We start from the raw sequence: 21,324 nt of genomic DNA on the forward strand, positions 1-21,324 counted from the left end.
TAATTAATATTTAGTGGCTCCTGGAAGATAAGCTGTGCGTTTGGAGTGTAAGAGCTGTTAAGAGGTTTAAGTAGCCAGGGATCTGGATAAAGATTTTGTGCACGGGTTTGTTTGGTAAAAGCTTAATGACCACTGAAGTTAGTCCAGTGGGCTTGATATTAATTTTGTTAACTTCTTGTAATCTCATTACATTTGGCACTTCTATAGTTATTGGTGTCTTTCAGTGTTGAAGCACAGCGTTGTGATGTTAAGTTTTATTTGCTAAAATACATGACCACATGTTGTTGTCAGCCCCTCAGAAGTCTCTGGGCGAGGAGGTGAATGAGCTGACCTCGAGTCGCCTGCTGAAGCTGGAGAAGGACAACCAGACCCTGCTGAAGACAGTGGAGGAGCTTAGAGGAACAACCAGTCAGGATACAATGGCAAAACTGTCCAAAGCCAACCAGGAAAACCAGAAATTGAACAAAAAAGTGAGCAATGATTGTGTTTTCTGTGGGTCTGATGCAAATTTTTCAAATAATTGACTGTTAACCAAGCGGTACAGCATGAGAGACATATCTTGCCTACATTCCTACAATAACCCAAAAAATGTTTTGTTTACAATCATGCTTTTAATAGATTTATTATGCTGCATCTCTTTTGAGACTCTTCTGGTTTTATGTGCCTCATCAGGGTTGCCACCAAGATTAGCATATTGCACCAGGCCTGTTCCACAATATATCACCCTAACACTTGGCTGTAGATCTTTTCACACACACACACAGAAATAAAAGGGCAGAATGGAGGAAGGCTGCATAGAGAGGGGTGGATAGGAGGATGAAAGCAAAGCTGTAAATCCAGGCAGCCCTGCACTGCCTTTTCTTTTCCAGTCTGTGACACTTGAGCACCCCTCGCTAAGAGAAGTCTCTCAGCTATTTTCAGAAACATAAGCCTCTCTATGTGCCCTCCCAATAAGACCATGAAATTGTGTTCGCCTCTAACAAAGAGGGAGAAATGTATTTTCTGAGTGACTTGAGGTCAGCAGCCAAAACACATTAAAATGTGAATGAAGCTGCTGGCAGACTGGAACCTCAGAAGTAGTCTCATGTATCTGTCTGTGTCTGTGAGAATGGCAGCTTGAGAATAAGGTGATGTGTTCTGTGTTTGTATTATGGATTAATGACTGTATCCGCTTCTATGAGCCATTGGTCACACAGGTCACTGTTACTGTTTTTTTTAACATTTTAAAATGTAACTTTTATCATTATTTCCAGTTGGAGCAGCTGGAGGGTGAACTGACAGCTGACAGGGAGGCGCTCCGCAGCGCAGAGTCACTCAGTACTGACCTGATGAAGGAAAAGGCTTTACTGGAGAAGACTCTGGAAACACTCAGAGAAAACTCAGAGAGACAGGTACACACACAGGATTATTCTTTTGTACATATGCAGTATACACCGCTTCATATGTAATTAGTAGAATTTATGCTGATTTAATATCCTTCTAAACACACTTTGTGACTCTCTGTGCTTGAGATAGGAGGACATTATTTGAATATGATATACAAAAAATTATGAAAAACAATCACAACATGGATTTATTAATCTGGATACTGTGCGGTCACATCCTCCAACTCATTCAGACAAACACTGCTCGGACAATCTGCTCTCCCCACAACAAACATCTTTAACTTTCACAGCGTGACCAAGCTGTGGAATTTGCTAAAGTCTTTACTGAGCTTTCTTGGGAACAATCTTTGTGCAATTGATTTGCTCCAAATAACACTGTGGTATTTAGAGGAAGTACCACTAATGTGTTATTGACCGCACAGATTTCTGGCTCTCTCTGGCCCCGTTGCAGCTGCTCTATGTCTGTCTGCAGGGACTTTATAGCTGTTAGACCCAAATCTGACACCTTTGATTAGTTTAACCGACTGATTTGTCAAATCCGCCTTTGATGAGCTACAGAGGAAAAAAAACACAGCGCACTGCAGTAACAGATTCAAGTGAGCAACTCTATCCAATTTGTTGTAAACATAATGAGATGTAACTAATGCAGTGCCGCCCCTAAAGACATGATGTCCTTGATGAACTGCAGTTTTGCTGATGAGCTTTTTTTCATTAGTTCTCTTCCCAGATGTCTTTTGAATTTTTATGAGTCTGCTGGAGAAGTTTTTAATTAGACTAAGTGGAAATCTCCATCATTGCTCCATGCAGTTCGCACAGAATTCACAAGTAAATCACTTAACTCATGACACCATCATTAAAGGTTTGATGTCTGCTTTCCAGATAAAGGGTCTGGAGCAGGAGAACAAGCATCTGAGCCAAACTGTGTCGTCATTGCGACAGCGCTGCCAGGTCGGTGCCGAGGCCCGGGTCAAGGACGTAGAGAAAGAGAATCGGATTCTCCATGAGTCCATCTGCGAGACCACTGCCAAACTGAACAAGATGGAGTTTGAAAGAAAGCAGATACGTGAGTGACATTTTATTTGATTCATATGGTTCATTGCAGTGACGTTTTGGTTATAAAATCTTGTGTCATGTGTTTTTTAATGCAGGTAAGGAGCTTGAAGTGATGAAGGAGAAAGGGGAGAGAGCAGAGGAGTTGGAGATTCAGATGCAGAAGCTAGAGAGGGACAAGGAGAGCCTGCAGAAGAAAGTCGCCAGTCTTGGGATCACTTGTGAAAAGGTCTGTTTTACCTGCACACCTATCAGTCAAATAATTTATGTAAATGTATGAATAACACACAGGCATATTTAAATAATCTAAACATGTTGTTGGTCTTGTTGTCTTTATTAACTACTTATATGTAGGTCTCCTCTTTGGAGAAAGAAAACACTGAGTTGGAGATAGAGGGTCGTCGTCTGAAGAAGAAGCTAGATGCTTTGAAAAACATGACGTTTCAGCTGGAGGTCATGGAAAAGGAGAATTCCCAACTGGAACAAGAGAACCTGGAGCTTCGGCGCTCAGCTGAAAACCACCGGTCAGCTGGTGCTAAGGCTGCTCAGCTGGAAGCCGAGAACAGGGAGCTGGAGAGTGAGAAGAGCCAACTCAAGCGCAGCCTGGAACTGCTCAAAGCCTCGTCTAAGAAGACGGAGAGATTAGAGGTAATACCAGACAGACAGAAGGTAGGTCTGTGATGGAAGACACAGCCATGTGTAGCAATAAGCTTTATTTGAGGAATAAAAGCAGATATATGCCAGTTGAATTATTATAGTGCGACATGGTCCTGAACCTGTCTTTATACAAGATTGTGAAGCCATAGAGTTAAACTTCGTAATTATCACCTCTAAATATTGGCAGGTGAGTTGCAGGGGATCCAGCATTTAATGGCACCAGGGAGTGAACAACTAGTTCATGGATGATTTTAATTTCCTAATCTAGCTGTTCCTTTCCCAGATGAGCTACCAGGGCCTAGATACAGAGAATCAGCGGCTACAGAAAGCTTTAGAGAACAGCAGCAAGAAGATCCAGCAGTTGGAGGCAGAACTGCAGGAGGTGGAGTCTGAGAATCAAACCCTCCAACGTAACCTGGAGGAGCTCAAGATCTCCAGTAAACGCCTGGAGCAGCTGGAGCAGGAGGTAGGCAGTGACAACAATCACATGCTGAAAAGTGGGAGTTTAAATTGAATAAGTGTTTGGGAGCTTCACACTTCTGGTACGTTTTTTTGGGATGAACTGGTTCCGCCTGGCAGATCAAGGCCAGTCAAAGTGGACCAAAAAATTGTAATTGAGGCAGACTGATGGGAAGTTTGTGATACAGCAGTTTAGAAGATATTAAATAATTACACTGCCAGTCAAGTTCATTTGAGTTTGTTCAGATAGAATTACAGCATGCTTCCCTGCAGAGTTGGATTATCCCTGATTATTTGTCAAACAGGTTTTTGGCCACTGGACTAAATATTTATCTACTTTTAGCCAAACATCTATTTACTATTTAGGCTAGATGTGATTCCATCAAATGACGTTTTAGCTGCTTACACCTCATGATGTTTTACTTCCAACGCAGAACAAGTCTCTGGAGCAGGAAAGCTCCCAGCTGGAGAAGGACAAGAAGCTTCTGGAGAAGGAGAACAAGCGGTTGAGACAGCAGGCCGAGATCCGCGACTCCAAGCTAGATGACAACAACCAGCGCATTACCGCCCTGGAGAAAGAAAATCGGACCATGGGCAAGGAGATGATCTTCTTCAGGGACTCCTGCACCAGAGTGAAGGATCTGGAGAGAGAGAACAAGGAGCTAGTCAAACAGTCCACTATTGATAAGAAGACCCTGGTTACGCTCAGAGAGGTCAGATGGAAATATTATTCCCCAACACCATGAGTTTCAGCAGCATGTTAGAGACATGAAACATGTTTCTAGACAAATAAATGAAAGGTTTCTGGTCATCTGATTAAAATTAGTGGAACTAAATGTGTGTTGTTGTGTTTTCAGGAGCTTGTGAGTGAGAAGCTCCGGACTCAGCAGATGAATAATGATCTAGAGAAACTGACCCATGAGTTGGAGAAAATTGGCCTCAACAAAGAGAGGCTTCTGCATGATGAGAGCTCTGATGACAGGTATCATCTTACAAGTTCACAACTATAAAACAAGAGGCAGTATTTGTTGTTCTATAATGCCTTTTTTATCTGGAAACTCAAAAAAATACCTTCTGACAGAAGTGATTTGTGTTGAATCAACTCTAGAAGTTAGGGGACTTTGCTCTGCTGTACCTAAGCTAAAATGCACTCTACACACACAAAGACACACACACAGCTAACTGAGCCTTTATCCTTAGGTTTAAGCTCCTGGAAACCAAACTGGAGTCAACTCTGAAATCATCTTTGGAGATTAAAGAGGAGAAAATTGCTGCTTTGGAGGCCAGACTGCAGGAGTCCTCCAACCTCAACCAGCAACTCCGCCAGGAGCTGAAGACGGTCAGTGACAAAGAAATCCATACTTGATAATATTGAAATAAATAAAAAATATACAGTATTAGTGAAACGGCAACATGTCAATGTTTGCGAACAGTATGTCCCAAAACCTCTCCAGCAGTTAGAAACACTAGAAACACAAAAACATGATGGGATTCTCAAGGCCAATACATTATTTATTCATCTGCTTTCCACTTCTATCTGCAGTTTATCTATTTATGAGGCAGCAGGGCTCTGTGAAAGAGGTGGAGTGGAGTGGAGGATGCCTGCCTTCCTTGTGGAAGATGGCTGTGTTTTGAACTTGCAGACACAAATTCAACCCAAAGCTTAAACATAGGGGGGAAATGTGAGGCCTGAACCTTAGGGTTGTAACAGATCCTGTGTTAGTTTTTCCAGTCAAAGGAGCCAGCCATCTTGGATTTCCATATTTATGTTGGAATCTGCACATATAACCCAAAGTAATTTTGGTGTGTTGACATATTTGTTTCTCCACAGGTGAAGAAAAACTATGAAGCACTGCGTCAGAGAGAGGAGGAGGAGAAGATGGTGCAGAGCTCACCCTCTAAAGGAGGGGAGGACGCTCAGTGTGTCAGTAAATGGGAGAAGGAGAGCCATGAGGCAACCAGGGAGCTGCTAAAAGTCAAGGACAGACTCATTGAAGTGGAGAGGAATGTGAGTAAAGCAGCCATTGGACACACCATGTGGGGCTTTTGTGTGTGAATTATAGGCATGCATATTTTAGCTGTGCACCTCTCAATCGGATTTTTTTTGTGATATGTGCCGTCTTTTCCCAGAATGCCACTCTGCAAGCGGAGAAGGTTGCCCTGAGGAGCCAGCTCAAACAGCTGGAAACTCAAAGCTCCAACCTGCAGGCTCAGATTGTGGCCCTGCAGAGACAGACCGCATCCTTACAAGAGAACAATACAACATTACAGACACAGAATGCCAAGCTACAGGTGATCCCCTTACACATAATACTCAGTGCAGTGTCCAGTGACAGAGAAATAGGTTATTGGTACATTACAGTAAAGCAGGTTATCAATAAAAGCAGTGGGAAACAGACTACAGCAAACGGTGAGAAACAGATAAAGCTGTTGTTTTCTTCATTAGAAGATGAAATATACCTGTTTTCAGAGAAATGTGGGTGCTGAATGTGGTGTATAAAAGTAGAATCAACAATCCTAAATAAAAGTCTTACTTTTAAAATTCACTTAAAGTATTAAAAGTAGAAGTACTCATGTAATGAGTCGTCTCTCAGTATCTAGGTGGTACCATGCCGATAAAGAAAGCCGATATAGCTCCTGGTAAAACTTCTGTCTGTACAGATGTCACTACTAGTGAATCCCTGCCAGCAGCTCTTTTCTTTGACACAGAATGCACCTTTTATATCCACCAGTTGTTTTCGGGCCCTCTAAATTCAAACATATGAATGTTGTTGAATGTTTGGTGGTTCAGTAACAACTCTGACTCTGGATCTAGGTTCAATGGTAAGCTGCAAAGGACAGGAGGCCAGTGACAGTCTACTGCTGTACTGCTGCCAAACACGAGCTCTGCTATCACTGGAGCTCATAGAGCCACCTGATTGGTTTAAACTTCAGAGAGAGAGCAACACAGCACAGCCTATTTTTGTTTAGATAGAGGCAACATTTTGGCAAAAATGTCATGAAATGTAACGAATAACAGCAGACTTTGTAGAAAGTATAGAGATTAGCCACAAAATGTAATGGAGTAAAATACTTTACATTACATTCCACAACTGCCCTTAAGTCTCCTACAGAGCGGCTTTTAAAGCTCAGTGGTGTGGTGGCTCTGAGCAGTGCCACCTTGGCAGTGCCTGACTCCACCTAACACCCAGCTAATCCAAAACTGGGCAAATAGCTGGAGCGTGAGTGTAGCTCAGGCAGATGGGTGACACGGTGGCTGGCAGTAAGAAAGTCAAGTCAAGAATGCCACACCACTAATTGTAGCCAACATGAACATGGACATTATCTAAAGAGACCAATAAGTATGTTTATTTCTGCTGTAAATAGTTGATATAACATGGTGTTCTTTAGTCATTGGCTCACTGTCACCCACTTTACTCTTTAATCCTTTTGAGCTGTGATAAAATTTCAGATTTCTCTGATCTGTCTCTCTTGTCATCTTTAGTTAATGCTCGACTTTGGAAATGACCGTTGTCACAAATCAAGGTCTGGAGCTTCCTATCACATTACATGGTCTTCATCAGGAGACAGGACAGCAGCCTAATTAAAACCAAATTCTGTCCTGAAAGACACCAGATATAATACAATGCTACATAAGAAGGTGACACCAAATGCAGGGCCTTTCCTTTATGTGGCTCTGTTTGTACAACCACCCTGCCAGGCTGCTTAGTTCCTGGTATGGATTTAGACTTGTACTCCCTATTTGGCAGTAGTTCAAACCCTTCTTATGGGCGGGTGGCAGGATTTACACTGACCATACAGAAGCTGCTGTGAGTGTTAGTGTATGTTGCTTTCTGTTTAAAGTGGGGTGCTTGTCAGGGATTAGTGTGTAGACAGGTGTGTGCATGTGTACTGCTGTTATTCTTCAAAGGTGTCAAAGTGTGGTGGCACCTGGGTACTGTGTTTGTGTGTGTGTGTTAGAATGTGAATAAACACACATCATTATTGCAAAAGGGATTTGAGTGGAGGAAACCGCTGTGACCATAAAGGAAGCTCGAAAAGAAACAGCTTCCCTACTGGTGTGTTGAAGATGGAGCTTATGGCAGAGCAGCAAAGCCAAATGAATAGCAGCACAGTGCCCCCTATAGACCAAAAATAGCAACACGTTCCTCTTCTGTGAGCTCCTTTCCACTCTTCCACCTTTTCTCACCAGTTTCTGTCTTCCCTTGTCTCTGTCCTTTTATGTAGGTGGAGAACTCCACCCTAAGTTCACAGGGTGCATCCCTTATGGCCCAGAATGCCCAGCTGCAGAGCCAGCAGAGTAGTGTGGAGGGAGAGCGCGAGGGTGCACTAAGAGATAAAGAGGAGCTGAGGTCCACCTATGAGATGCTGCTCCGCGATCACGAGAAGCTGGCGGCGCTCCATGAGAGGCAGGCTGCAGAGTATGAGGCCCTGATTGGAAAGCACGGCAGCCTTAAGACCTCCCATAAGAGCCTGGAGCAGCAGCACCGGGACTTGGAGGACAAGTGAGACACATTGCATTGTCTCATTAGGACATTGTCATAAAAGCAACTATGCTGAGTAACTAGAGGGCCCAGTGGTGTTGTTGGTTCTACCTCATGAACATGTTTAATGTAGTGTAATGTGTGTGTACAGGTACAAGCAGCTCCTGCAGAAGAAGGGGGATCTGGAGGAGCTGGAGAAAAACCTGAAGGAGCAGCAGGAGAAGATGGCACTAGAGAACCAGACCCACCAAGCCACAGCTGACCAGTGCAAACTGCTCAAAGAGGAACATGACAAGTCAGATCAATACTTATATATTAATAATACTCTAACAAAGACTCTATATATTGACCCCCTTTGCTGTCTCCTCAGACTTAATACGACCTATCGTCAGCTGATGAAGGACAATGAGAATCTTCAACTGGAACACAAGAACATAAAGACTCAGCTGAACAGCGCAAAGCTGGATCAGACCAAGCTGGAGGCCGAGTTCTCAAAACTGAAGGAGCAGTACCAGCAGCTGGACATCACCTCCACTAAGCTCACCAACCAGTGCGAGGTGATGAGAGACTTCTCTTTATTTAGGGGGTTTCCCAGGCTCTGTGTTTATCCACTGTGTCATAGTTAGAGACACAACATCTGAAGGCCGGCTGTGGTTTTGTTGGTTTATCGCTTTGATTGTTCATCTCTGTAGTTGAGCCAGGTGTCTGAGACTCTCTTTAATATGTGTGTGTTCTAGTTGTTGAGCCAGCTGAAAGGAAACCTGGAGGAGGAGAACCGTCACCTGTTGGACCAGATTCAGACTCTGATGCTCCAGAACCGCACCCTGCTGGAGCAGACCATGGAGAGCAAGGACCTGTTCCACGTGGAGCAAAGACAATACATGTAAACGCCTGATACTAAACAGGATTAAGTTAAATTAATCTGGATTGAATGCTTGATTTTCTTTGCTTTGCAATCCTTCAGAGACAAACTGAATGAGCTGAGGAGACAGAAGGAGAAGCTGGAGGAGAAGATCATGGATCAGTACAAGTTTTATGACCCTTCACCTCCACGCAGGTAATATGTTGACACATATTTTGTTGCCATGAACTGGTTTGTTGTTATATCATAATCTCTCACATGCAGAATGTTAAAACTGCCTCACAGATCTGGAGGCTGAAATCATGCAAGCATGCAACACATCATTTAAATACATCCACTCTTCTTACCTGTTTTCTTTTGCCTCTCTCTCTTTTGTCTCACTCTTCGCTGGACTTGCAGGCGTGGCAACTGGATCACTCTGAAGATGAGGAAGCTGATCAAGCCAAAGAGAGAGAGAATGCGCTCTCTCACACTGACTCCATCTCGTTCAGAGTCTGGCGATGGGTTCCTGTCGTTTCCCCCGGACAGCCAGGACAGCTCATCCATTGGCTCCGGCTCCAATTCTCTAGATGACACACTGACACAAAAGAGGAGCAGCAGTGAGTACAAAGAAAAAAAACATAAGCATGTATATAAAGAGTTTCTGGCAAGCTCATGTTTGATGCTTTCCTCCCCAAAAGTGTAAAATCTACTACAGGGTTTTGTGAATGCCTGAGTGGGTGAATGATGAATGGGTGTCTTTTCCCCTAACTGCTCCTTTGCTTTTTTATTTCTCTCTCTTTCTCTGCAAAGGGAAGAGAGGGCAGCAGTCCCATGCCCAAGGGCAGGGTTCGTCCAATGGTATGCTGCGGATGGGGAGGGTGGGCGGGTTTTCTGACCCGACTGTCGCGTCTTTCAGGGCATGTTTTCGTGAGTCCATTGTCAGTGTCACACAGCTGTCTTAGAGGTTTACTGATGAGCTGCTCAGTGCCAGGAGTTTGACAGTGTACTTCAGACCTGGTTAAGAATGTATTATGTTTGAAACAACATGTGATGTGCTTGATTTCATTTATGGCTTTTGCTTATGGAAGCTACCAAGACTGTTATATATATATCTCAGCTTTAAAGGGGAATTATAAAGAGTCTTGGTAATAACTTTCTGATATCACTTTTTTAAATGAGGAGTTGGACTGTGTCTTAGCTGCTTCACCCTTCCTGCATTAAGTGTGATGAAGTACTCTCAGTGGTCAGGAGTCCATTTGAATCAAGTGCACTCTCATGTGATTCAAATTTTGATAGGTTTACTAACTTCAACCTGTGCAGCTCAGCTGTAAACGAGGAAGAATCGCCCTCGCTCATAGCATCAACAATATTAAAAGGTGCAATACAAGTTCATGACTTCCAGTCATCAGGTTGTACTTTCTTTAACTGGTTATCTTTTAAAACAGTCAGTTTAGTCTGTACACTAGAAAACAAACAAAAGCCTTTGTACATTACACTGTAGCTTATTATTCTTTGAAGTGTCTGTAAAGGAACAATCATTCAGCCGCCCCCCCGTTACTCTCCTAATTGCACCCTTTAATACTCTCCACCTTCTGTGTCTTCTGACAGTCATCTAGCTGTGGTAGTGTGTAATGTTTGGAACCTTGTTGGTGTCATTGTGTTGACAGGACCATTAACATGAGAGTGTGTGTTGTGTAAGAGTAGAAGGTGTGTGAGGTGTTTCTGTTTTGTTTACATGATGTGTTTTTGTAGTCTGCCCTTATTACAAATTATATTTCAAGTTTCTATACTCCACGACAAACCTTCCATCACAGTCAGAAAGTACTTTTGATAAGTTTTTACAACTTCCAAACAAGTTATCATTTACTGAGCATGTAAACCTCACCAGAGCTGAATATAAATCTCTAACAGTCTACTGAGATTTCTTTCAGCTTCAATATTTGTATTGCTATAGTATTTGTAATGGTATTTGTTTATACAGGCCTTACATGTGTGTGATCCACCTGTTTTTAAGTTAAAACTGTTGCGTTAATTGCATTGTTGTCTGTCGTCCAGTTGAGTGTGCAGGGGCTCAGCTTTCTCTCTGCATCTCTCCCCTGGTTCCTTGTGTGAAAATGTTAACCTCATCCTTCTGTTCTTCCCTCCTTTTTTGTTGCTTTCCTTCCACGGCTTTTTCTTTCTCCTCTGTCTGTCTGTCCGTCTGTCTCTGGCCTGCGCTTTGACAGCTATAAAAAGGCTGCCTTTCATGAGGAACAGATCCAAGGACAAAGACAAGGCCAAGGCCATCTACCGGCGATCCATGTGTAAGACCTCCGTTAGCCGCCATGCTAAGCCTCCTTGTTGTCCTGTCATGCTAGGAGAAACAAAGAAGGAGCTGTCTCTGATGATTAGAGAGGATGCAGTGTGGGGCATTACAGCTCTTTTTAATATTTTATTATCTGACATCATTCAAATGTCTACACAAGCCAATGATTCAGGTTTTTCTTCTTAGTCACCTCTCCCCCATGCTGCATCTGCTGACATCATTGACTTTTCCTATTATTTCTTCCTAGTCATCCCCACCTGTCTGTCACCACCTCCGCCAATATGTCTGCCGCCTCCACTCTCTCCTGTAGAGTATCATTACTAGACTAACCTAGCTTTCACCACTTTGTTCTCAGTACTTCATAATAACGAGTAACACAGACAAACAGAAACCGATCATAGTGAAATGTAGGAGATTCCTCTTTCTGTCTCTTGTTGTTGTGTGATCTTTCAGTTTCATCACAACATGAATCACTCTGTGTCGAATGACGTATCGGGCAGCTTTGTCATGTGCTCTATGATTTCATTTTTTTGTGTGTTCACAGAATGAAAGGCTGTGTGTGTGTGTGTGTTCGGGTGAGATTGTGAGAGACTGCGGGTTTGCCTTTCATGTGTTTTTGCTGCCGTCTTTGGTTTCAGCATGACTTAAATAAAAACTAAAACCAGCACCCGCCTGATCGACGCTCACACGCACCATGGAGGACCTGAAATGGAGCCTGTATTCTCTCTTTCTCTCCCTCTCTTTCTTCCTGTCAGCGTGCTGCATTTCAGATCTTATTTTGCTGACATGGACTCTCTCTGATCCGCTGCTGCTGCTCAGAGCAGCTTTGCATGCTTTCATGCTTCTCAATCATCGGCTCAGTAAACAAAGTGCATGGAGACAGTCAGTGATGTTCAAAAGTATCTCGCTAGGACAGGGTGTGATTAATCCGAATGACCATCTTTATGCACTTTGGATGACATACTTCAATAAAACTGTATGCCTGCATGTGTCCTAAGACGTTACTTTGTGTGCTATAAGATAAATACATAAATACATACACATTATAATGATTTTATCACATATTTCACCTCACTTAACTGTCACAGTTTGCAGTGCGATTTGAGTAGCCCTGTGAGGCGGCTGAAATGTGAGATTGTAACATTACAAACGCACACAAATCCATCTAGCTTCAGGCCTCTGCAGGGGTGTATGGGCACATTTTTAGGCATGATGGCAATTGGGGGTTATTTCTCACTAATTTGACAGACATGCTTATTGTTGGGTTTCAAAGATTAGGAGCCAGTAAGAAAGAACTACTTTTAGATCCCCTGAGACATGAGAGGAAGATGAGAGTTTCTTGTATAGGCCATAACTCCTGAGGAATGATTTGATTTCTGAATCTAATAGCCATCCCTCCTTCACTGCATTCATTCAGCCATGAACGACCTGCTGCAGACCATGGCAGTTGCAGGTGGTCCTGGGGCTCCGTGGGCTGGAAGCTCAGAGAACCTGGACGGGCCTGAAGCCCGAGACAGCAGCATGACGGGCAGCAGCAAGCGCAGTGGACAGCGCATGAAGGAGCTCGCCTTTTCCACCAACGCCATCGACTGTGCCGCCCTCACCCTGCCCTCTGCAGGCCACAGCAGAGCCAAGCACCGGCTGCAGGTCAAAGGTCAGGAACATAGTTCCACTATTTAGATGACTTGTGTTCTATTGTCTAGATATTATATTCATATTTTAGGCATTTAACAGACTAGCATAGAAAGCTGTTGCATCACTTTTTGAATCTTTTTTTTGTATGTCAACAGATAATGCATCCTGTGAGGACGTCGCTGGCTCTTCAGATGACCCCAAGAGTCAGGGTAAGACCAGGAAAAAAAAGTGGAATCCTAAATGAGGAATGAGAAAAGGTTGAACAGACCCCACAAAAGGAGGTCACGTCCCCAGCAGGCCCACTGCTTATCTTTGGGCAGCCTTTCCCCACTTTGATTAAGGCTGATCTACAGAGGGTAAAGCAATTTGAGCAGAGGAGGGAGATCAGCCTCCTCTGAAAGTAGGATTGACTGTAATTCAGGCGTTAGGATGTTTTCCAGGGACGTTAAGCTGCAGCCAGGCAGCTATTCATTAGTTCTGTGCTGCTTTAATATGGATGACCCAGTTGTTAAATAGCCACCAAACTACCGACACACATTCCTCACATTTAGACCCTAAGGCCCAGCGGTTTGCAAACCGATGCACAGAATACCAAACATGTAGTAAAGCTGAGTCATTACTGCAGGATGATGGCACAGCATTAGTCTGGATGCTCATGAGTTCCCAGAACGCACTGATAAAAAATGAAATAGATTACCGTAAAATCCATTTCCCAGTTCATCCCTGTAATGGTTGAAGGAAATGGACATCCAGTCTCACAGACACACAATACCTTTAATGTATCAGCCATTAGGTGTGTTACTGTGTGGACAGTCATTAGGGATTTTTTTCCATGTGTTTGTATGGTGGTTCCTGTGTTGTGCTAAGTGGTGCAACTGTTAGAAATGTGTTGTCCTTTCCTAAATGTCACTTATCTGTGTGTGTGTGTGTATTGTGTGTGTGTTATCAGGCCTGCAGGTGTATAGCAGTGCTCTGCCTTTGTGTCCCTCTCCTGTTGAGCTGAGCGCTACGTGCAGAGTGCACTGTAGCATCTGTAGTAAGTGACAATTACTTGGCACTGAAGATCACTCTGGGCTGGTTTCCTAGATGGGTTAACAAGTCTGATACCAACCGGGGATGGAAAGACTGATTTAAAATTCTAATTTGGTGTCAACCATGAATACCAGTTTGATTTCACAGTCACTGGTTTCCAGGTGTGAACACGGGGAAGAGCAGGGTCACGGTGTCCTTTCTTTGTTTTCCTTCTTGTCCTCCTACTCTCACTCCCATTTCTTGGATCACTAATTCACTCACTCTGTTGTCCTCTGTTACGTCTCTTTTGAAGTGGATTGATTGGGCCTAGTGTTTAGATGTCCCTGCTCTCTCTTTTGGCAGTTCCTTTCTTTGTTTAAAGGACATATTGGGGTGCAGCCTGGCACTAAGCCACCCTTCCTGTCCCTCTGCCTGGCATGTGCCATCTGCTCCCCCAGCAGGAGTCGCTCTGTTAGAGTCTGTGTGTTAGTGCATGTTAGTGTGGGTACATGTACGGTTATATAAATCCTAACTGTGAATGCGTGTGTATGTGTGCGTCTTCCCTCTTGTCCCTTTCCCAGCCTCCAGACCCACCAGTCTCCATAGCAACAGGACCACAAGTAGCAATAGTAACAATAACTCCCACCTCACTTCTCCTCTGGAGGGCAAAGGTATGCCTTCCTTCTTGTAACCCTCTTCCTCCTCCTCCTCCTTCTACCCTTCTTCTTCCTCTCTTATCCATTAATGTCTCTTTTGCCCCAAATGTCTGCAGTGGTAAAGTCTAGTGTTGCAAAATCAGATAGCTGAGTGAAAAACATTGTGTTGCGATACAATTACCTTTTTTAAATGGATATACAATATGTTCTGAAACTTTCAGGCAGGTTTGATCAATACTAATTCAGTTCCCCAGCAGATTTGTGCATCATCAAATCACTGCCTCCTCCTCCTCCCCTCTCAGGCACTGTGAACGGCAGCCTCAGCAGGCCTCACAGTGAGAGCAGTGGCGAGTTTAGCCTCAGTCTAGACCAGGAGGTTTGGTCCAGCAGTGGCAGCAGCCCCGTCCAGCAACCCAGCTCCTCGCGCTCCTCCCACCAAAGCCCCCTGCAGCTGCGCAGGTCCCTTGACCCGTCCAGCGCGGTGGGAAGCCCTGGACAGACACAGATCAGGAAGACGGGATCCCCTGGCAATGAGGTGCTGTCCCTGCAGCAGTTCCTGGATGAGGGTATTGATCCTGCAGAGGTGAGGTCTCAGATGTTTGTATAGGTGATGGAAACAATTTATGAATATATAGTTTCCAGATGATGAGTCCATACATAGTTATGATGAAAGACATTAAAAAATGAAGACACTTGTTTTCTTGACATTGTTTGTTTGCTGTCCTCTGTAGTCTGGCAGTCAGGAGAACCTCACTGTAGACTCTCCTCGCCTCTCCACCTCCTCTGAGCATGTGCAAAAAGAACGCACTTCCACAAAGGGCCGGGGCATTCTACGCTCATCCAGCGGGAAAGCAGCGCCTGTAAGCTCCGACCGGCCACCGAGGTCCTCTGGACAGCCAGGGCGCCCTACACTACGGAAGGCTGAGAGCACCCGTGTGAAAGGCTCCGCCCCCATGCGCTCCAGCCTGTCCTCGCAGGGTAAAGCCACGTCCGTCTCCGAGCGCCTGGATTCGACTTCCTCCACGCTTCCCCGGGCCAGCAGCGTTATCTCCACCGCTGAAGGTACCACACGGCGCACCAGCATCCACGACCTCCTGTCCAAGGACAGCCGGCAGCCTGTGTCTGTAGATGCTTCTCCTCCTGTTGCTTCCACAAAGGCTGGGGTACGCTCCCAGCCAACAGCCAGTGAGTACCACCCCAACAGCACCAACCTAAAGGGATCCTTTACCACCACCACCACCACCACCCCCATGCCCAAGTCACTCAGCTTACCCTGCCATAGCTTGGAGGACCCCGACCTCTCCACCCTCGAATCTTTCCTGGGCCCGTCTTTCACCGTAGAGTCTGTGTTCATGGACTCCATCTTTAGTGAGTCAGCAGGCAAAAACCTCCCCTACCTGTCAATAAACCCCACCTTAGTCAGCAACATCAGTGGGCCTCCTGTTACAAATAAAACACACCCGATCCCGACCTCTCACAGCCAGACCAACGGGCAGATGAGATCCAGCTCAGACAGCCTTAAAGAGTTTAGCGAAGGTGTTGATAACAGTGGTGTGAATAATTCTGACCCGTCACTGAGCCCAGAGGACAACCAGTCTCTGTGGTATGAGTACGGCTGTGTGTGAGCCACAGGGAGGTTTCTGGTTTGCTGAACTCAATACTAAAAAAAAAAAAGCTGAGACTAAAAGGACGGAGCCTTCATCTTTGCATGTATTTATCAGAGCACTATCTATCTCTGTGCTGTGTTTTTTTCTGTTTGGTGCTGATTCCTGTTCTGTGAGGTGGGACTGTTCCTCTGTCCAGCTGCCTTTGACATTTGTTTTGTTCATCAGACCTGTTTCATTGGCTAACACTACACTATTATCGCTGCGGGGGGTTTAAACGGCACTGTAAAACTGACAAAGAGATTCAAGAATTGAATTTGACACGAGCCAAAGCAGCGTCTGACAGTGTCACCAGAATCCATGAAAAGCTGCAGAAACGCTGTTTCTGATGGCGCACTTCATTCACATCAAAGTCATGTCAGATAATAGGTCTTCACTGTCTATGGTGATGTTTCGAAAGAGTGTTTTTATATTAACTTTCTGCATGGCTTTGTTTTGTCTGTTTTTTAAACACTCATTTTGATTGCAGTGATCAAAATGGATATCATGTTTATTTTGTGTTCTTTTCATGGTGTGTTTTGTGTTTGATATCTCTACTGTATTATTTTATATTAACTGGCTGTTGTTTCTGTGGATGACCTGGTGAACCCTGACTGACTTCTAAGGTGACAAAATGATGACGCTTCATTCCCAAAATGATCAGAAATGTTTTTAGTCAGGTCAGTGAAGGTAGGATAAAGTCTGAACATGCTGCGTAATACATTTAGGCAATTGATGTTGAGGATGTTGATGGAGTAATGGAGGAGTTATTGTAAGTGTAGACTGTAAAGAGTGTGGGTGACTCCTTCTGCCTATCTCCTGGTTAATCCAAATATAGACAAAGAGGTACAGACGAGGTGCAGGGATCGATCAAAATCCAGAGAAACTGAAGTTTTCATGGAGCCTTTGCCCCTCAGCCCATGAAGCTACTGCTTGGTTGTTAGATTGTTTTGTGAATGAAGCTGACATCATTTGATTTGGTGTTTGGGAACTCTTTATTTACTTCCTGACGTACCACAACAAGAGACTGGATGACAGACTATATCAGTTAAGTTATAATCAAAGACGAGCACTATTTGCAGTGCCAGTACTAGTAGACCTGCATCTAGATTCTTATTTATTACTGCTTTTGTAGTTGCTGCTTTGTTGTATTTATCTATATGCAGAAATGAAGTCAATGTTGTCACTCTGCAGATAACATAAACGTTGCCTTTGTCCTACAGATGTGGAGGGCAGAAAGTCTAAAAGCAGGAGCGGGGAGCCGCAGCAAAGCTGCTAAACCCCGCCCCCCACCCTCGTCTGTCTGCTATCATGCCGTGAGCGCGTGGTGAGTGAGCGCTGCTCGAGCGCGAGGAAAAAAAAAACAGGGGATGAGGGAGGGATGGTGGGGGCCAATCTTGTATCCATGGGAACCTAAAACATGGTGTAACAGATGTCGTCCATCCTGCCATGCACTTGCTTCCCCTGCTTCTCTAAGCTGTCCCCCTCCTCCCTGTCCTGTCCGTCCCCTCACTGTCCCTGTGGTGCCAGACGCCTGTTCACAGAGCCTGATGGGACCTGGTCTGCATGGCATATGGGCCATTTTTTGCCTGCATTGTGTCCCCAATTCCTTCAACTAGAGGAGTTTTGTGGCTCCGGTGGCTCCTTCCTTCCTTCATGATGTGTTGGTGTTTTGACCGCTGAGGTGTTTTACTGGTGAACACATCAGCCCTTTGCTGCATGGCTTCTGGTGTAGCACTGAAATCCTTCCCTCCTCCCTTTGCATGTAGTTCCAGGCTGGCTGCTTCCCTCTGTTTCCCCCTTGTTACATCATTGTCTTAACTGATACAGTTTCTGACTTCTTCTTCTGTTTTTATTCTGCCTTCTGTTCTTCTGCTCTTTCCACTCTTTGCTTGCTTGGGACTCAGAGAGAAAGGTGGCCTTGGAGCTGTGTGTCTGAAGCCTAGTAGAGTTAATCTGCTGAGACGGTCTACAGTGAGAAACGATTGTATATCCCCCTTTTGTTTTTTGTTTTTTTTATTTAAACCAGAACACTTGAGTAGAGAAAAGTGGCTTCCTTCTCTGTTTTGTTTTTCTTCCTTGAATCAAGGAAACCAGATAAGAAATACTAAAAAATGTTGCATTGACAGGTTTTTTTTTTTTTTGGAAAAAGACTGCTGTGGCAGATTGTACTGCCATGTGTGATGTGCACTAGTCTCTGTGGACTAAGATTAAAGTGCCAATGTTCACACAACAGCCAAAAAGGGCGATCTTAAGCCAGACAGATGACTCCGTTTTGGACCTTCCTCTGCCCGACGCCATGGACTTTTAAAAAAAAACAAAAAGGTGAACTGGCAGAACGCACAAGCTACAACATCATAACGCATGTCAGCACACACACATACATTACTGGCTACTGAATCACAATCTGCATGAAGCAATCAATCAGCCAATCATCCCACTTCCTTTATCCAATCAAAAGAGGAGGACGGTGTTCAATGGGAGTTTTTACGTTTCAGGATACCAAATGGACTTTGGACAGGAAGCCATGACAGCTCAGTGATTGGTCTCTGTCGCCTGCCAATCATGTGTGAAGGTTGTGCGTTCTAAGAGAAAGAAAGAAGGAGAGTTCCAGGTCACCTATAAGACAGCTACACGGCTCATCCTCTCATTATTCTCATTAGAAACATGTTTCATCTCCTGTAAGGTTTCCCATCCTGCTCTGATAAGGAAAATAAAAGCACACATCGCAGCATTGTGTATCCACCTTGTGCTTATAAATCTGCCTGCAGTATAGGTGACCTGTGACCTGCCTGTTACATTCAGAACATAAGATTTGTGTTGTGTTGAACATGATGAGACCCAGTGTTTTCCTCCTTTTCCACTTTTACATGAATCCATTTGATGTAATTAAAAAATCATCAACTAGTTCTGGTGTGGTTTTATTTTTAAAATTTACTTTTTGTGCGTAAACGGATCATTTTGTGGTTCTACCTTGTAGTGCCAAATGATGTCATAATTACTACATTTTGGTTAGCATTAGTTTCATAGCCAATTACAATATAAAAGACTGTTTACAGAATTATTCATCAGCATCAATTATCTAAATGTCTAATGTGACCTTCAGGACACAGTGCTGTCTCCTCCTGTCACCTGTTGGTTTTTAATGTGGGACCTGCTCTAATCATCACAAGTGCAGACACTTGGAGGTGAAGGTTTGCTGGGGCTCTAGCAAAAGATAATGACCTTTCAGTTGCAGACAAAGAAATCATTTTCTCTGAACATCAAGACCTGGAAGTCCTGCCTGGTTCTGATCCACCACAGAGCTGCCTGAGTGATGGAGGACTGACAGCACCACCTTCTTAGGTATGAAAACACCAGCTTTTCTCATTTAACAGACAAACTTTAAGTGCTTTCCAGTAATCTGTACCTATACTGCTGGCAGTGCTTTAGATTATTTGGTGTTTGATGCCCTCTTGAGGCTACACATAGTACTGCACTGAACAAATGTGTTTCCTAAAAGTGGCTCTGTAGATGGGACACTTACTGCTACAGGACTTAAGCACATTTCTGTATGAAGCTAGAGGTCTTCCAGTTCTACCAGTTACATTAACATTTTATTAAAATCTTATTAACTACTGATTTAGGCTTAGAAATACCACAAACTTCTCTGCCAAACCACTCTTGTTTAAACGAGTGGTGTATGTACAGGTTCACAATTGAGTAAGTCTGCGTTTCAGTGATTGATCACTTCATGTGATTTTAGTTAAAATTTTAGTTAAAATTAAGAGAAATAATGAAAAGCATATTACTGTACTTACAAAAAAAGTTATTAATCACACTAGACGGTGTGAAAGAAATCATTCTGCTGCAACAACAGACACAGACAGATATTGAAATGCTATTTTTATTAAGTACTTTCCAATAATAGCAAAGCTATGAAGAACAACCATCCAAACAAACTTTTTAATGTATGATTTTTATTAACTGTATGGTCATGCAAAAATCCAGCATCCAATTGAAGTATAGACATATGTAGCCCCTTTTTATTGTAAGGTTACAATTCAAATAAATTTACTTTCAAAGGGGCACATCCAAGCTAAGGCTTTTGCTAATCTTTTAATGCGAGATAACATCACTGGATCTGGATTTCTCAGCCAGTTCATAACCTTGAGGATGCAAATAACATAGATTTCCATTTCTTTATCAAGTAAACAGTGAAAAATTACCAGAAAGTAGACATGCATATTTGTTCCATTTGTAAAACTGCATATATAGTGTTGCTGTCAAAGATTGTGGTTTTTAAATTCCTTTTATATCATCTGTTTACGATCATATCAACAATCCGTTCGGCCCTGTATTACAGCCCAGTATGGTTTAAATGAATATCACACATTTGCCAAAGTATTTGCACAGGAGTGTTCCACTTCTTTTTATGCAGGGAAACTGTGATATAGTGCTGCTAAGCTGCACAGGATAACTTTAATACAGGTTGGAAATCTTTTTTCAGGGTCGTTTTAGCTTTTAGACCCTTGAAATATGAATTAAGTCAAACGACCTGGGAGGTAAAAATGTCTTCTCGATGGCCCTGCACGTCGATTTATGTGTCTCATTTTACTAACTGGCCAGATTCAAAAATCCAAATCAAATTTCAACAGCCAATTATTGGACAATTATTGTGACTGAGGACAGATATAAGTACCAGCATTAATGATGGTTCTGTCCAGAGCAGAGAGGAGCACTGGCAGCCTGGATGGGAGTCTGTTCAGATACTTTGGCAAACTGTTGTACCTCCATTTTAAAACTACCTGTGAACTTTTCCCATTTAAACATCCAATGACTGTGTGGACACACACACACACTCACACATACGATGAAAGAAAAGCATCTGGTCACATTGGTGACATCAACCGGGCCGACACCCACAGCACAAACAGATTTACTTAGAACCATAAAAAACACCACATAAATTTACAACGTGTCGTCATGGTGCAAAACGTGTGTGCGGTGAGGAGGGGGAGGGGGGGGGGCACAGTTTTCATGGCATGTTAGATATGTCACAGCACAGGCAGTTGGTACAAGAGGGTCACGTATGATTCACAACAAGTCAGTACGTACAGCAGATGTGATATGTGATGATCTGAAGGATAATTCTGCTTTTAGGCGACCACCAGCAACAGCCTACATAGTGCATGAGTTACTATGGAGCAGAGCAG

The 21,324-nt window shown here is 43.7% G+C and overlaps 1 protein-coding gene across 6 annotated transcripts in view; it reads left to right on the forward strand.

Annotated features, from left to right (window-relative positions):
* Positions 1–19,036, forward strand: part of ccdc88ab (coiled-coil domain containing 88Ab) — a 48,166-nt gene extending 29,130 nt beyond the window's left edge. Inside the window, exons 13-39 of one of the 6 annotated variants that reach the window (XM_028422966.1) lie at positions 292–470; positions 1,254–1,391; positions 2,265–2,448; positions 2,534–2,664; positions 2,790–3,083; positions 3,376–3,558; positions 3,986–4,264; positions 4,409–4,533; positions 4,752–4,890; positions 5,383–5,559; positions 5,682–5,843; positions 7,779–8,056; positions 8,187–8,330; positions 8,406–8,592; positions 8,773–8,918; positions 9,000–9,092; positions 9,297–9,496; positions 9,690–9,737; positions 11,105–11,182; positions 12,602–12,838; positions 12,975–13,028; positions 13,769–13,855; positions 14,412–14,501; positions 14,789–15,069; positions 15,218–15,671; positions 17,353–17,456; positions 18,037–19,036. In XM_028422966.1, the coding sequence (XP_028278767.1) occupies positions 292–470; positions 1,254–1,391; positions 2,265–2,448; positions 2,534–2,664; positions 2,790–3,083; positions 3,376–3,558; positions 3,986–4,264; positions 4,409–4,533; positions 4,752–4,890; positions 5,383–5,559; positions 5,682–5,843; positions 7,779–8,056; positions 8,187–8,330; positions 8,406–8,592; positions 8,773–8,918; positions 9,000–9,092; positions 9,297–9,496; positions 9,690–9,737; positions 11,105–11,182; positions 12,602–12,838; positions 12,975–13,028; positions 13,769–13,855; positions 14,412–14,501; positions 14,789–15,069; positions 15,218–15,671; positions 17,353–17,408 (4,424 nt within the window). In that variant the 3' untranslated portion in view covers positions 17,409–17,456; positions 18,037–19,036. Of the gene's footprint in view, positions 1–291; positions 471–1,253; positions 1,392–2,264; positions 2,449–2,533; positions 2,665–2,789; positions 3,084–3,375; positions 3,559–3,985; positions 4,265–4,408; positions 4,534–4,751; positions 4,891–5,382; positions 5,560–5,681; positions 5,844–7,778; positions 8,057–8,186; positions 8,331–8,405; positions 8,593–8,772; positions 8,919–8,999; positions 9,093–9,296; positions 9,497–9,689; positions 9,738–11,104; positions 11,183–12,601; positions 12,839–12,974; positions 13,029–13,768; positions 13,856–14,411; positions 14,502–14,788; positions 15,070–15,217 lie in introns of all 6 variants that reach the window. The other 5 variants (XM_028422965.1, XM_028422960.1, XM_028422962.1 and 2 more) reach the window with 5 other exon arrangements.
* Positions 19,037–21,324: the final 2,288 nt, after the last annotated feature.

The sequence above is a fragment of the Parambassis ranga genome, chromosome 15 (genome assembly GCF_900634625.1).
Source record: "Parambassis ranga chromosome 15, fParRan2.1, whole genome shotgun sequence".
Classification (NCBI taxonomy): Eukaryota; Metazoa; Chordata; class Actinopteri; family Ambassidae; genus Parambassis; species Parambassis ranga.